This window comes from Gymnoscopelus braueri, assembly GCF_963280865.1.
Source record: "Gymnoscopelus braueri genome assembly, chromosome: 10".
Taxonomy (NCBI): Eukaryota; Metazoa; Chordata; class Actinopteri; order Myctophiformes; family Myctophidae; genus Gymnoscopelus; species Gymnoscopelus braueri.
The window spans coordinates 44,979,887-44,996,128 of record NC_137611.1 but is presented as its reverse complement, the minus strand read 5'-3'; the positions used below and the strand labels follow the sequence as shown (position 1 = coordinate 44,996,128).

The following is a 16,242-nucleotide window of genomic DNA, read 5'->3' as shown; positions in this document are numbered from 1 at the left end:
AATCACTATAACGATAAAAAGCAATACATGTTTTTTTTTAACACTCAGCTTTTAATTATTATAGTAACAAACTAATAAAATAACCCTTGTTGTGTTGGGCTCAAGTCAAGTCACAAGTCATTGGCGTTCAAGTCCCAAATCAAGTCCAAGTCTATTTTTGTCCCCACCTCACTGTCTGTCAGTCCTTGTCCCTTGTATGACCATATAAGGATATTCCTGATGTCATCAGTATATGCCCATATATGGGCATGCCCCCTTTTGTGCCCATATGGAGCAGACTTGTGGTTTGTTTGGTTATGTTGTCATAGTGACGTGGCTGTGGTTTGTTTGTGTTGTCATAGTGACGTGGCCATGGTTTGTTTATGGCTGAGTCAGAATGACGTCAGAGCTCCGTCCGCTGGCCCTCCCTCCCATTAGCCAATTTTAATGTAGGATATTATAATACATTGTTATCACATGCCGCTGCTTATATTAGCGAAGCGGCACAATCGTGATGTAAAGACGGGTCGGGTTAGCCAAACAGGGATGGCGGTGCCCACATAACAAACACATTGGCGCAAAGTTTGAGGTCGTTCGGTTGGACGGTGCCCGAGGTATGCCCGGGACACACAGACTGACTTTTGGGGTGACACCCCGAGTAGAACTAGGGCAGCCCCCCCTCCTTCAGGGGATCCAACAGGTGACACCAATAGCACATTACTGTATGGCAGGGCCATCTGTGATGCTGAGGGAAGATACAGTAGTGCTGAGGGAACATAGGGTTGAGGGAACATAGGCCTGGCTGAGGGAACACAGGGTTGAGGGAAAATAAGCCTGAGGGAACATAGGGTCTAAATTGATATGGGGGAACATAGGGCTGAGGGAATATAAGGCTGAGGGAACATGGGGCCTAATTCGGATGATTTTTTTTTGTTAGGGATTGAGGGAACATAGGGTTGAGGGAACATAGGGCTGAGGGAACATAGGCATGACCCCGACACGGACACCCGTGTTCCAGCAGCTTCTAATTCATTGCGGACTTGTTTTTTGGTGGTTCTCGGGTGACTCTTGACCAATTTTCTCTCAGCAGCAGGTTATAGCTTGCTTACTATGACACAACTGTGCCATGCAGTTTATACTTACGAACAGTTGTTTGCTCAGTTGATCTTGGGACCTGCAGCTGATTTGAAATGGCTCCAAGTGACTTTCCTAACAAATGATTTGCTTTTTCAGATCTATGCTGAGCTCCTTTGACTTTCCCATTGTATTGTTTTTTTTCCTTTTTTTCCCTTTAAGATTATTTTTTGGGGCTTTTTATGTCTGTATTTAGAGAGGGATAGGGAAAGTAGGCTGACAGGAAATGGGGAGAGAGATGGGGGGGTGACACGCAGCAAAGGTCGCCAGTTTGGGAGTCGAACCCGCGACACGCTATTACAGCCAAGGGTGCCTGGACCGTCACGCTACGGCCCAGGCCTCCCATTGTATTGTTTGTGGTTTGTGGCCAAACAAGCCTTAATTAAGGCTCAGAGAAGTCAACACACCAGGTGTAGTCAATCATAATTACTCACAAGAAGTTAAGAGGCCATGCCACAAAACTAATTTGATTGACACTTTCTACATGGCCATGGGACATAATATCATTGCTGTATGTATATTAATGAACCAGCAGATTTGGTCATATTTTCAGAAAACCCTTAAAACTTTCATTACAAAATTATTCATTAAAGTATTTGCTCCATTCAACCCATCACAAAAAAATAAGATTTTTTAAATCATTGGAAAGTCAAAACTGCCATGACATACATGTTCTTTAGAAATGTATGTACTTTCAATCACAACTGTATGTAAGTCGGTCTGTACGGGTCCATTTGGTTCCATTTGTACACTCAGAGTTAAGCTCTGAGGAGCTTACAGTGTACATAGGGGTCCCAGAGATTGAAAAAAATATATCAAATGGGTGTCCGTGCCGAACGCATATCAAACTGGGGGAAGACAGATTCACTGGTCTATTGGAGGCCAGAGGACACAACACTTAAAACAGACAACCATATTCTTGTTAAGTTTTTATTATTATGCTTAAAAAAGAAAATTAAAAGACAGAGGAGGTGGTGATAAAAGTAAAAGAAAAAATATATATATTCATATTCAAATATCTTTATACTTTTTCTATTTCATATACGATTAACAATGCAAAGAAAATAACTCCCGTAAGTAGTAGTGCTTAAGTAAAGTTCAATATAGATTTTTTTTTATTATAACAAAATAGGCAGTTTACGGAGGGTTAAATGTCTGTTAAAATCTCATTGTACATAATCGTCTTCTCCATTTTTCTGCATCTCTCTTTGACGTCGCCTATGGACTCCTACACATGGCAGCTCCTTTCTCTCTCATTTGTAAAAATGACTCTCGGAAGAAAAAAAAAAAAAACGTTTTAGAATCAAATAAAATGAACGGAAGTCTAACAGTTAAAGAGATGGATAGTCATTGAACAAAGAGCTGCTGTTCAAAAAAAAAACGTCAGCCACAAACCAGCTGATGTAGAAAACCTCGAAAGCATTTGTGGGCCACGCCTGCTCGTGGTGTGTTTGAATGCCATGGCTTCTAGAGGGGCTGCGATCCAGCATTCTGATGATCGGACGTCATCTCTCCTAACGGCCCAACTCGTCCAACGTGAACACTCATACAAAAAAAAAAAAACATTTGGTAAAATCAAGTCAAACGGATACATAATAAAGACCAGGACATGAGGTTAAATCACTTCCACTTTGGTCGGTTTGTGAAGAAGATGGAGGCTTCGGTTCAACCAATAGGGCTCAATCATTTATTAACCAATTAAACCCTATATGCTTAAGTTGACCGGAGTCCCCCACGGTTCTATACTAGGTCTCCTCCTGTTTTCACTCTACACTAAAATATCTTCGCCGAAAATAGCCACCCTACAAGCTTGTAGATCAGCTATTTTTTGCAGAACGTTCGTCCCAGAATAGGGACGCTATAGGGTTCAAATCTCACATGATGGCATTATAATAAAAATCGACTTGCTAAATTTGCATTAACCACTCAAAACCTGTTGTGTACTTTGTCATACGACGGCCAATGAGCAAAGATGGCTAAACATATTTTTTGCATTTTTTTGACAAGATTTTATTGGTTAAAATGTTTTAACTAATAGGAAGTGAGCTAACCCCCACATCCTGAGTGCACACACACACACACACACACACACACACACACACAGCACAGACAGGGTACCGCGTCAGTCAGGTTGAGAATAATTCTCGTTAAAGCAGCCCTCTCTAGAAGCCAAACTGAAGAGTGTCGCTCCCACAGTGTAAGACCCCCACGCACCCTCAAAGACAACAACAGATTTTCTACAGTGGCGTGGCGTGGACCCCCCCCCCGTGGAGCAGCGTTAACAAAAACAGAAAACACCTACTGTATATAGGGCAGAAGTTCCCAACCTTGAAAATCACGAAAGCGTTCACGGGGGGGGGGGAAGCTTTTCTTACAAGTGGAGCGAGTTTAAGTGTGTGTCTGTGAAACAACGAAGAAAGCTTGGCGCCAACTCAATTCATGCATCTCTTCAGAGCATGTTTATATTAATGATCAATCAATCGGTCATGTTCCGGCTTGGACCAGTGGAGCTAACGTAGATACTTTTATTTATCTGCATCACAATTAAAACCCATTTTTTAAGGTTTTACAGAAGTATTTTTTTAAACATGATTTTTTTTAAATATTAACCGCTTAAAACCCCAGCATCTGTATTCTGGGGAAACCTTTCGCAAAAAAAAAAAAGAGCAGAGCTTGTCGATCGGCTATTTTCTGCAAAGATATTTAATGTAGAGCGAAAACAGACAAGTCGATAGTATAGAGCCCTTATGGACTCAAACAACGTTCAGGGGTTCATGTTATATTACCCTTAAAAGCGTAGTGTTTTGCCAATTATTTAGCGACCCACTTGTCATACCCTCACGGCCCACAGGTTGAGAATCGCTGCCCTGTAGGATATTATTAGACGCTGCTGAAGGTACAGGCTGAAAGACGGGGGACAGTAACAGACAGAGAGAGAGAGAGAGAGAGAGACAAAATAAAGAGGTTTCTAAAAAAAAGACATGCTCTTAAAGCTACAACGTGCAAAGTTTTGCTTTGTGTCTCGCGCCTTCCTTGTGAACCCCGCCTCCAAAAATGCCTGAGACTGAACCCCCCCCCCCCCAAACCTGCCATTGACTCCGACACCCCAAAAAAAAAGAAGAGAAAAAAAAAGAAGACAAATATTATCGCTTTACATAAGGATGTGCTTTTCCTCTCTCCACCTTTCCACGGACACTTTCTCTCCTCACAAAAGTTCTCCTCCCTTAAACATTAAGGAACTTGTACCGTTTGCTTTTTTTTTGGTGAAATGTATTTTGAATTTCGTTAACGTCATCTTGAAACCCCCCCGGTGTTGTCATGTGCTTCTTTCGCCCTCTTTGCTGGTCTTCTCTTGGCTCCGCCCCTCCTCCTCCTCCTCCTCGTCTGGACCCGCCCCCCTTGGCATCGGGGTTTTTGAAACCAAAAAAGATTGAACGGGATGTGGGAGGATCGATCGGCTTCTATATGGCTAACCGAACCACTTCCGGGTCAGCCACGGAGAAGGGGGAAAAAAACAAACCCAACCCTTTAGTCATGTGGGGTCTGGGGATCCCCCAGGGGATCCCCCAGGGGGGTCACCAGCTAAACGATTGATTGTTCGGAAGGAACCAAATGGAACCCTTACAGGTCGGCAACTCTGAGAGAGCGTACAGATGGAACCGGTTCCATCTGTACACTCTCAAGAGTTATGGGGGTCCTAATGCACACCAAACTTGGTGGTCCGTGAAAACAAAACAAAAAAGTTTGAGAACCAGTCTTAGTCCTTCTAGTAGTGAGACACCTGGTGGAGAGAGACCAGTGTTCATATTGATAGTGTGTGAGTTGGGGGTGGGGAGGAGGCGACTGCCAGTTTGAGCCGAGATTTCTTAAAACAAGACTGGGATGGAAATAAATCCCAGTTAACAGCCGGCGAGCGACCTGTGTGGTGCGTGGCTGTAACAAAAAGACAAAACAAAAAAAAACGAAAGAACAAACTAAATCATAAATAGAGAGGAGACACGGAGGGCTGGATGGATGGATGGATGGATGGATGGAGGGAGGGAGGGAGGAGTGGAAAGTGGAGTTTGCTCCTCCTCCTCCTCTCTCTCTCTTCATAACTTCTCCTTGGAGATGACCCAGATGAAAGGCCCAGACTGCTCCTCGATGATCTGCTTCACCTCCTCGTATATCTCCTCCAGCGTGTCGCCCTGCACGATGGCTGCACGGGAGAACCAGGGGTTAGCGAGAGGTTGGGATCACACTTGTAGCACGTTTGATAACGTGGGGTTAACCGCAATGTCTATGATATTGATATCATTTGAATAAATAAAGTTGTAGTCCTCATGTGACGGCATTTAAAAATAGGGCATAGGGCAACATACATTAGGTCTATATATCTCATTATTTACTGCCGTTTTTGACTCACTTTTTGGTGTTGTAAAATATTGTACGAGGAACAATTATGATTGATGTGATTTATTCCATTAATATTAATGGATTTATTCCATTAATATTCTGTTAAAGGACGACGTCACCCATTTTCAACATATCTTCATCTCATTATAATATGGTACCATTTCTGTCCAATAGAAACTGCAGGCTTTCTATTCCTGGAAAGTTAGCGTGCTATAACGGAAGCCATTATTCTCGCGTTAATACAAATCTAAATAGAAAAACAGCCCTCCTATGAGACACAGAGTAGAAGAAAATAGTACCATTTTATCATGAGCATTAGTGAGGAGGACCAATTATATGAATAAAATGTCTGAAGTCATATATATATATTTTTTTATATGACTTAATTTCAATGAATTGGTCCTAAACGGTTGGTGACACACATTTCCCATCCCTAATAGGGAGGTGGAGGTGGTAGAAGATGATAGGCAGGCAGAGGTGGGGATAGATGATAGGGAGATGGTGATAGGAGGTGTTGGGTCGGAGGAGGTGACAGTGTTACCTGTAAAATGCTCGGTGAACTCTTGCTCTAGCTTGGTTGCTCTGTCAAAGGTTTTCCTGCCCTGCTCCTCTGTTAGCCTCTTGTTCATCTCCCTGAAACAGCACACATCACAGGTTAGACAGTTCTACACATGTGAGGTTTCCACCCGACCCGTGTGTGTGTGTGTGTGTGTGTGTGTGTGTGTGTGTGTGTGTGTGTGTGTGTGTGTGTGTGTTATAAACTCACATGATGTTCTCTACAGACTTGGGTTTGATGAAGATAGCAATGGGATGCAGCTGTGCTATCTGCAGCCTCTTTATGGCGTTACCAGATACGTCCAGGATACAATGTTTACCCTGAAATAAATATCATCATCATCAACTTGACGCCATACTATTTTCAGCGCAGATATTTAATTCGAAAACCGAAAATACATGAGTACGTAGCCCCCAAAAAGAATGGCTGACCATACAATACAAGCTTTGAATGCCTTAGTAGTAGCCATCCTCTGCCCCCCACCCCTCCTTTTTCAGTACCTTTTGCCGCTACTGAACTTTTTACCAATATGCATTGTATTATATGCATTATTATGTATGTATTGTATGTGTATGTCTAGTTTTTATTTACTGACAAAATTGCCAGTATATTTAGTCATAGTTTTAGTCATAGCTTAGTTTTTATTTAGTTTTCGTCAGTGAAAAAAAGGTAGTCGACGAACATTTTTCGTCATAGTTTTAGTCGACGAAATCAACACTGGTACAATGGACCACAATAGACAACCCCCTGAGGGCTTTTTGTGTTATAAACAATATAACGTAACGTTTTGACTGTATTACCTGTACTGTTAACAATCTTGTTAATAAAGTAATCAATGGATCAATGAAATCAAAGATGATGTAATCCATCGTACCTTCTCTGCCACCTCTCGTACTGACTGGACGCTGGTGCCGTACAGGTGGTTGTTGTACTGGCCCGCCTCGATGAACTTGTGTTCCTGGATGTCCTTCTCCATCTGCTCCCTGGACACCACAAAGTGGTAGTCCCTGGCGTCCACCTCGTAGTCGCGCTTAGGACGAGTCGTGTCTGCGCGCGCACACACACACACACACACACACACACACACACACACACACAGGTGGACAGAGAAACAGAAGATCAAATTTAGAACATGCATTTGACATGTATTATTGTGTTAATGTTGATGAATTGAATACATAGGACCACAATGGAAACAAGTCCTCAGGACTTCCCCCCCCAGCTTTAATGTCTTACTGTACCACGTGCTGTTTACATTTCTGACTAATAAAAGCGTAAAATCATTCAAAAGTATGTGGACACAGCTTTCATGGTGGGTTAAACCCTTAAAACCGCATCTGTGTAACCACTTTAACCATTATTTTATACTTTGGCAATTAAAAAATAGCAGATATACAAGCTTATAGTGCGGCACCGAGTCTGGGGGGTCCCTGGAACAAAATCTTTTGAGATGGGGGTCCGCGGCCAAATACATATCATTTTGGGGGTCCTTGACATGAAAAAAGGTTAAATCATAAGTTCTACAATGCTAATCGGTGGGACTCACGAGGGACACAGGAGCCAAACTTGTCAGGGAACTCTGAGATGAGGTCATCATTGATCCTGTCCTTCATGGGGCCCAGGATGATGACAGGACGGGTGTAGTTCACTGGAACAACAACACAACAAACTACATCAACAACAAACAATACCCACATTCCTGGCTACCATCACGCTGCTGAACGAGCACGGAGTCTTGAGAACATAGGCTGCCACGCAGCATTACTTTGTGTATATCAAATAAATCTCTGACGGTCTATACAGTACATGCACCATCAGTGGTGTAAAGTAACTAAGTACATGTACTCAACTTGGTACAATTTTGAGGTACTTTTACTTTACTGGAGTATTTCCAATTTCAATTATTTTACTTCTACTCCACTACATCTCAGAGGCAAATATTGTACTTTTACTCCACTACAATTATTTGAAAACTTTAGTTACTACCGGTATTTACTTTGCAGATATTAATTATTATACTATAAAACATATATTAACCACTTTTGCCATATTTTATACATAGGCTATTTGAAAATAGCAGAAAATAGCAGATCTACTCTACAAGCTCACAAAGCGTCGGCTTGTAGATCTGCTATTTTCAGTAGTTTTAGTATTTTTAGTACTTTTACTTTTGGTACTTTAAGTACATTTTGATACCAATACTTTTGTACTTTTACTCAAGTAAATTTTGAATTCTGGACTTTTACTTAGTAAAATATCTGAGTACCTTTTCCACCACTGTGCATCATCTACTATGAGAATGGCATATTAACCCTCTAAAACAGAGACAGAACAGAGACCTGGGGTCAAGGGTCACAGACTCACCTTCCTGCTGGGAGACGGGTTCATAGGAGATAACGTATTCCTCCTGGCCACCTGGATGCACAAACACCACAGACAGAAATGAACACAACAGCAGTTAATATGGAGACGTTTAAACTATAGCTAATGAACAGGAAGGACTTAAATATAGAGATGTTTAAACTATAGCTAATGAACAGGAAGGACTTAAGGTAGGGCAAGTGATTTTCTTTGGTTAAAATAAGTGTTAAATAGCTCTATGTTCTGATAGTACTCATTGTTTTAGAGTGTTTGTTCAGAGACAGGTTTATCTCCAGCTCTTTATTAAACAGAACATTTATTTTCAGGTCGGGATACCAATTTAATCCAATCAGCATAGAGAACTCAGACAGGATACATATTAAATCAAGTGAAATTGGAAGTGATGACATGAAGAAATGAGCAGAAAACAGATTGAACTGTTGTGGGTACTCTCTCCTGATAGCCTGAAATGTATTTTCTGTTCATTAAAGAGCTGGAGAGACAGGGAGACCCCTGTTACCGAACGAACACTCTATAGCAATGATTACTATCAGAATATAGTGCTTTAACCTTTTAACAAAAAACTTTTTGTTTTAACCAAAATATATCACTTAACCTACATTTTAAGAGATATTTTAAACTATAGCTAATGAACAGTAAATACTTAAATATGGAGATGATTACATTATAGCTAATAAACAGCAAGTTGTTAAAGTATGGATGAGGAATGAGGACAAACTGAGAGGAAATGGGGAGTTTTACTTTTCACTTACGTACATTAAATATATATTTTTAAACATTTATACAATCCCTACATTATAGATTTGGAGGCTATTTGAAGTAGCATCGGCTAAATTGTTAGTATATCATTTATACCACAGACCTGATCCAAACACACAATTCCTCACACCCTGAAACATCCATACCAAACATACAGAACAAATGGGGACATAATCAGAAACGTACACACACCCACCCAGACACACGACCCTCCACCTCATAGTGTCCATGCAACAACGCTGTCAGCACATCAACGCAAAGAGCCTTTCTCAAAGCAGAGGGAGGGACAAAGCTGCAAGGTGCATGTGCATGCGTGCGTGTGTGTGTGTGTTGGGGGTGAGGGTATCATGCTGTTATTGTTGCCCAGTCAGCGATAAGCAATCATTAGCAGTTAGCAAGATCAATAGGCTCCATGCACAGCAGCCATATAGGAAAAACTTTGGGCCCCTTCCTTACTTCCTTCACAGGTGTTACCAATGATTCTAATGAAGGCTCTGTTCCATTTAGTGTAGCACAGTGGTTCTCAAAACTTAATTTCAAGGACCTCCATAACTCTGAGTGTACAAATGGAACCAAATGGACCCTTACGGGTCCATTTGGTTCCATTTATACACTCTCAGAGTTGCACACCCGCAAGGGGCCATTTGGAAGCCCCTCAAGGAACCTGAGAGTGTTTCCAGTGTGCCAACATGCACAATTTCAGCACCCTGACTCTGTTTGACCAGAATGGAACAGAGCCTTCAATAGTATCATTGGGTAACACATGTGAAGGAAGTAAGGAAGAGGCCAAATTTCTTTCCAATATGGCTGCTGTGCATAGAGCCTATTGATTAAAGTTATGCAGCTACTCAAGTCATCCACAGTGCTAGCCCCGTTTGGAACCTCACTCTTCACGATAGCTCGGAGCTATCGTGGAGAGTGAGGTTCCAAACGGGGCTAGCACAGAGCTAACTAGTTAAGTTAAGGTGAGTGTTAGGGGCTCTGGGTGGTAATATATTAAACAAGAGAATTATAGAAATGATTCAATTACGCTAAAAGAGATGAATTGAAGCAGTATATTTGTATCGGCGATGGGGAGGGGCAATATGTCGGCATTTACAAACAGACTTCCCGGTTGGAGGTTTTAGCAGGCAGACAGTCGAAGTAAAAGCCAGAGACGTGGTTGTTTTGTGTTTTTTTTACAGGGAGACTTACGGTAACTACTCTCACTATCGCTGGCGTTAGACGTCACATGTTCTGCAATCACAACACAACAGAGCGACAGCAGGTCAGAACGCTTCAACACGCAAACCACCCACAATCCTTTGAGACTGAACACACATGGTGCCCTACAGCAGAACATCACTTATTAACCACTGTGTCCCTATTTTTATTACAACTATTAATAAAATAAGAAATTGTCAAACATTTTCACAAAAAAAAAAAATAGCTCATCTACAAGCTCACAATACATCGTGGCGCATTGTGAGCTTGTAGTTAAGCTATTTTCGTATGGCTAAAGTATAAAAAGTAGTGTTTATTAATATAATAATAATAATGATCATCATCATAATCATTCATCATAATAATGACAAATAATACAAAGGACATCCAACATAATTAACATAATACACCCAAGAGAAAACAAATGGGAAATCAACTAGAATCAGACATGACACACACACACCCACACCAAAGCAGCTCAAGTTGACTTGATTTAAATCTGATCAGGGATCTGTTGCTAAAGTGACTTGCGAGTTGATCAGTGAAGCTTCCTTGTTCCTCATGCTGGTCCTGGACCAGTGCAGATGTCTACACACACTTACCACAGCAGCACAGAGAGAGAGAGATGTACAGCACATGACTGAACTCCCCACACAGAACAGACAGACACATGAGGAGACAGGTGGACAGGTGGACAGGGTGGACTATGAAAGGAGACATTGTGTGTGTTGTGGGGGGGGGGGTGTGTGTGTGTGTGTGTGTGTGTGTGTGTGTGTGTGTGTGTGTGTGTGTGTGTGTGTGTGTGTGTGTGTGTGTGTGTGTGTGTGTGTGTGTGTGAGTGAGTGAGTGAGAGAGAGAGAGAGATGCATGTGTGTCGATTTGTGCATATATAGAGATGTGTGTTTATGTACAGGCATGTATGCGTGTGTCCTCATGTTTGCGTGTACTGTGTGTGTGTGTGTGTGTGTGTGTGTGTGTGTGTGTGTGTGTGTGTGTGTGTGTGTGTGTGTGTGTGTGTGTGGTATATTTGAGGCTGTGTGTCCAACAGGTTCTTCTGTCTACAACTCTCTGTATTCTTCTTCTAATGATTTCCTCATGGTGTCAACACAAAGGATGTTGCACTTCAGCAGCACTTTTAGCCACTAAAACACTTAAATCGTATAAACTTCATTCTATGTAAAACGGCAAAAATTGCCAATCTACAAGCTCACAACACATAGTCCATTTTTGGCAGAATACTCATACATTTCTGCTGAATGCCCATCCATTTTTGCCTAACTATGTTATGAAATGCCCAGTATAATGATGCTATATATAGGTTTCATGTGGTGATTTTTAACCTGAAATGAATTCAGCATCCGGTGTCTCTACCACCACAAATCTCTACCACTCTTCAAGAGGGATTGCCTGCTTGACCAGGGGAGATTTTACGCATTTAAGCTTCAGCAGTACTTGTTTACATGTCTGCCATGTTAAATACGGCAAAAAAAACCGATCACTGTTGATCGATCGAGTCAGGTGTGTTGTCTCCGTCGGGTCTGTTTGCTCATGAAATAACCCATCAAGAAATAACACAGAACTGAATGTCGTGATTGATCAGAATCGAGCATTATGTAATAAATTGTATTAACATACTCTATCATACAGATAGGCTAAACATAATGTTTTATTGATTAAAATAAGTTCCGGATTGCAGCCTTAAACTTTCATCAAATCAATAAAGCTCATGGTTTACACCAGTGGTTCTCAAACCGCGTACCCCCATTTGAAAAGATATGCCAGGGACCCCCATAAGAGAAGATTTTCACGGCTCTAGCAGTGATTTTCAACCATTTTTATTTCAGGGACCCCCAGTTTGACATGCATTAGGCTACGGAACCCCATTTAATGGCTTATCTATCTCTGGGACCCCAATTTATATTGTAAAATAAATGTTAATTTAACTCAGAGAGTGTACAAATGGAACCAAATGGACCATGGGTCCATTTGGTTCCATTTGTACACTCTCTGAGTTAAAGACCCATAAGGGTACATTTGGTTCCTAACTATCTATCATTTAGCTGGAACTCCCTCAAGGACCCCTGGGGGTCCCCGGACCCCACTTAGAGAACCAATGGTTTATATGCTCAATGATTGTCAATAGTCTCATAACATATTCTTCCCATGTAGTCTATACATATTTTAGCACTGCTAGCTAAAACAGAAGTTCCCGGAGGACACAGAGCCATGGCTTTGTCTGGACAAAGGCCAGAGTCCAGGATGGGGTTGGGGACCAGGAGCCAGGGACCAGGGTGGGGTTGGGGGTTTGAAGCTGGAAGGGGAGACTTACTGTATCCTTTAGAGAGCATGTCATCAGAGTTGTCCTGTGGAGCGGTCAGCAGAGAGCCAGACAAACGACAAGAACAAAACAACCGTAGGAGGATAACAACATTACTACAGAGAGAGGGAGGGAGAGAGAGAGAAAGAGAGAGAGAGAGAGCAGAGGGGACTGCTGGTGGCGCCCCCCAATGGACACACCCAGGACAGGGCAACGGGCAACAGGGCAGATCATGCTGGTGTAATAAAGTAGGAAGGGGGTGGATAGGAATACAGTGAGTGTTGTCAAATGATCGCAGGTTTGATCCCTGTTTTGAACCATTGTTCTGTTGAAGTGCCCTTGAGCAAGGCACTCCAAAGTGGGTGTAAGTAATTCAAATGGGTGTAAGTGATAATTCTTTGTTAAAATAGCTCTATATCCTGAATGTAAAAGAGTGTTTGTTCTGTAACAGGGACGTGCACGTCTTTCCAGCATTAGTCAAATACAGGATATAAGAGAAATTGGAAGTGATGAAACGATAAAATTGGAACTAGAAGACACAAAAACTATTATCTTTGTGGGGTTCTCTCTCCTGAATGGATACAATTGGTATCCTGACCTGAAAATGTATTTTCTGTTTAGTAAAGTGCTGGAGAGACAGGGAGACTCCTGTTACTGAACAAACAAACACTCTATAGCAATGATTAATCAGAAAATAGAGCTTAAACCTTTTAAAACACACCTTTTGTTTTGGTTTATACCCCCCTTTAAATACCTACAGGTGGGGGCGACATCAGATTATATCTCTGGTAGAACCGAGACCGGCCCTGTTGCCATGGTGTGTGTGTGTGTTCCATTGGGTGCGTCAGCCTCCCTTCGTCTCCGCTTCCTGTCGCTGCCGACCAATGATCTTTCGGACCGACTGCTCCGCCCCCTTTCTCCCCCTCCCCTACCTCCCTACCCCCCCCTTCCCCCCCTACACTGGCCGGGCTGTCTGGTGTGGCGCTGGGATACCGGGAGAGAGGGGGCGTGCGTTACTTACGGTCGACATCGCTGGTCTCCTGCTCGCTGGCCTCCTTGCTCTTGTAGAAAGGAAACTTTCGGGAAAAGAGGTTCTTTTTACGCTTGTCACTGAGTGACTGCTGAGAAGGAGGGAACACAGGCGGGGGAGGGGAGGAGGTGGGGGGAGGAGGAGGAGGAGGTGATAGGGAGGAGGAAGGTGAAGGAGTCTGATGAAGATAATGGAGAAGACGATGAAAAAAAAGAACCCTCGTACCGTCCCCCCCGTCGCCCGTCCCCTTCCCATCAGAGTCTGTGGCTAGCTGGGCTAGTAGCCAAAATATTTGGAGTAAACCAACATTTTCAAAAAATAATTTCCAAAATAGCTAAATTAGCAGATCTGCCGATGTAGGCAAGACCATGTGTTTGTGTTTCTGACCTTTTGGACTGTTTCTCTGGAATTACATTATGATTTTACAAGCTATAGTTGGTGAAGTTGGGTTTCTATTTCTTCAAAAGCATTCTGCAAATTTCCTACAGCCTCATATGCATAAAAAACTATAAGTTTGCATCAGGAACAGTTTTGCCTACTAACTAAAACTAGAGCGAAAAGCGACAGTAGAGATGAATGAAATTCATCAAACAAAAAAAAAAAACACTGGGTTGGTCTTCTAATCACATTAAATTAAATAGATTAAATTGTTGCCCTGATGAAGACCTCTTGAGGTTGAAAGAAACATGTTGGCGTTTGCCTAGTTTTAATAAAGGCCGTTTCCTCCATTTCACCTTTGAGTGTACCGAATACTCTGTTTATCCCTTATGTTTTATCCTGTTTGATCCAGGAGCACCACAGGATCCATGGCTAATGAGCCTTATATGCCACAATACATTATAATTGCCCTCTATAACAAAATACTAAAATAAAAAAAATACCTTAAATATTTTCTTTATTTTAGAAAATTGTTTACTTTTACTCAAGGGGGACAACACTCGTCACAAGTTGATGATGTCATTTGTCCATATGTGGTCCAGCCCTATGGAATGTTATGGAATGCATGTGCTAATAAAAACGTATTTAAAATATTGTTTTAATGCTCATATTAACCTTCGGAAGTATTACGTTATTTTTCAGTTATGTTTAGGTTAAGTACTGTACAATTGTTTATTGCTGGACCACACATGAACAAATGACATCATCAACTTGCGACGGGCGTTGTCCACTTTGAGCAAAAGATGAACTATTTCTAAAACAAAGAAAATATTTAAGGTGTTTTTAATTTGAGTTATAGAGGGCAATTGTAATGTATTAAGGCACATAAGGCGTATTAGACAGGGATCCTTTTAACTACTTGTTATGTACTGTACTGTGAGCACCTGGTTGTATTGTTTTGTCAGGTTAAATTATGTTTTTAAGTCTTGTTATCCCCCCCCCAGGCTGCAGTAATACCGTACCATTAAAGTTATACATGAACATAACTACAACTACAACTTTCAATATAAACGATTCATTTAAATCACTTCCATGTGAAGTCATTTGTGACAAAACGTGTTTTAGGGATCATCTTTAGGGAAAGCCTTTTAACACAGCTGAAGATTGGAACACAAACTTTCCAATCTGCCACAGAGTCAGATGGGTCTAATCCAGTGGTTCTCAAACCTTTTAAATGTCAAGGACCCTCACTTAACCACTTAAACCCCTGCAGTCTAAGAGAACTGGACTTGAGTTACAACTGTACTTTGACCACTTTTTCCAAATCTCCTCACCAAAAATATCAGATCTACAAGCGGTAGATCTACAAAGTGGTATATCACTTTCAAACACTTCTGGAGTTATTTTTTACATCTACTGTGTGCACCCCAGACAGTTTTTAAGTTGTTTGATTCAATATTTAGACATTTGATATCCATTTTTATCAGACATGCCCCTCTCCTACATGAATCCATTGTAACTCCATTTCAACCATGTTAAATACATTGAAAACACACATTCCTGGGTGGGACTGATGTTGTCCTTCTAATGCATGAGGGAGGGCTTTTTTCTTCTTCTTCTCATTTATGTACTTTTAGTTCTTTACTTTATTTTATTTCTCGATTTCTTCAAAAAAGAAAAATGAATGGAAAAACATGTCCCCCCTCACGCATTAGAAGGACAATATCAGTCAACAGAAGTGGGGACATGTGTGTTGTTCAATAAATGGGTTGATATCGAGGGGATGTGCCAGCTCAAATGGATATGAAATATCTAAATATTGAATAAAGCAACTCAGAAACTGTCTGGGGTGTTCACAAAAGCGTTGTTAAGTGTTAAAATGTCCCCAGAAGTGTTTTAATGTTAAATAACCCTTGAACGGGTCCATTTGGTTCCATTTGTATACTGTCAGAGTTACAGGCTATTAAAGGTCAATTTAGACCCCCTCAAGGAACCCTGAGGGTCCCTGGACCCCACTTTGAGAACCACTGGTCTAAATCAATCCCCCAACGAATGCTACAGATGCCCATATATGGATAAGGCACCCATATATGGGTCAGCAGTGTGGAT

General features: G+C 41.6%; 1 protein-coding gene across 4 annotated transcripts in view; it reads right to left on the bottom strand.

Annotated features, from left to right (window-relative positions):
* Positions 1 to 2,037: 2,037 nt before the first annotated feature.
* Positions 2,038 to 16,242, bottom strand: part of LOC308093106 (disks large homolog 1) — a 29,436-nt gene continuing 15,231 nt past the window's right edge. The window contains exons 7-14 of one of the 4 annotated variants that reach the window (XM_080439322.1): positions 13,747 to 13,933; positions 10,400 to 10,441; positions 8,429 to 8,479; positions 7,611 to 7,712; positions 6,939 to 7,111; positions 6,275 to 6,384; positions 6,050 to 6,141; positions 2,038 to 5,311 (exon numbers count right to left, since the gene is read on the bottom strand). In XM_080439322.1, coding sequence (XP_080295448.1) covers positions 5,205 to 5,311; positions 6,050 to 6,141; positions 6,275 to 6,384; positions 6,939 to 7,111; positions 7,611 to 7,712; positions 8,429 to 8,479; positions 10,400 to 10,441; positions 13,747 to 13,933 — 864 coding nt within the window. In that variant the 3' untranslated portion in view covers positions 2,038 to 5,204. Of the gene's footprint in view, positions 5,312 to 6,049; positions 6,142 to 6,274; positions 6,385 to 6,938; positions 7,112 to 7,610; positions 7,713 to 8,428; positions 8,480 to 10,399; positions 10,442 to 12,737; positions 12,772 to 13,746; positions 13,934 to 16,242 lie in introns of all 4 variants that reach the window. The other 3 variants (XM_080439323.1, XM_080439324.1, XM_080439325.1) reach the window with 3 other exon arrangements.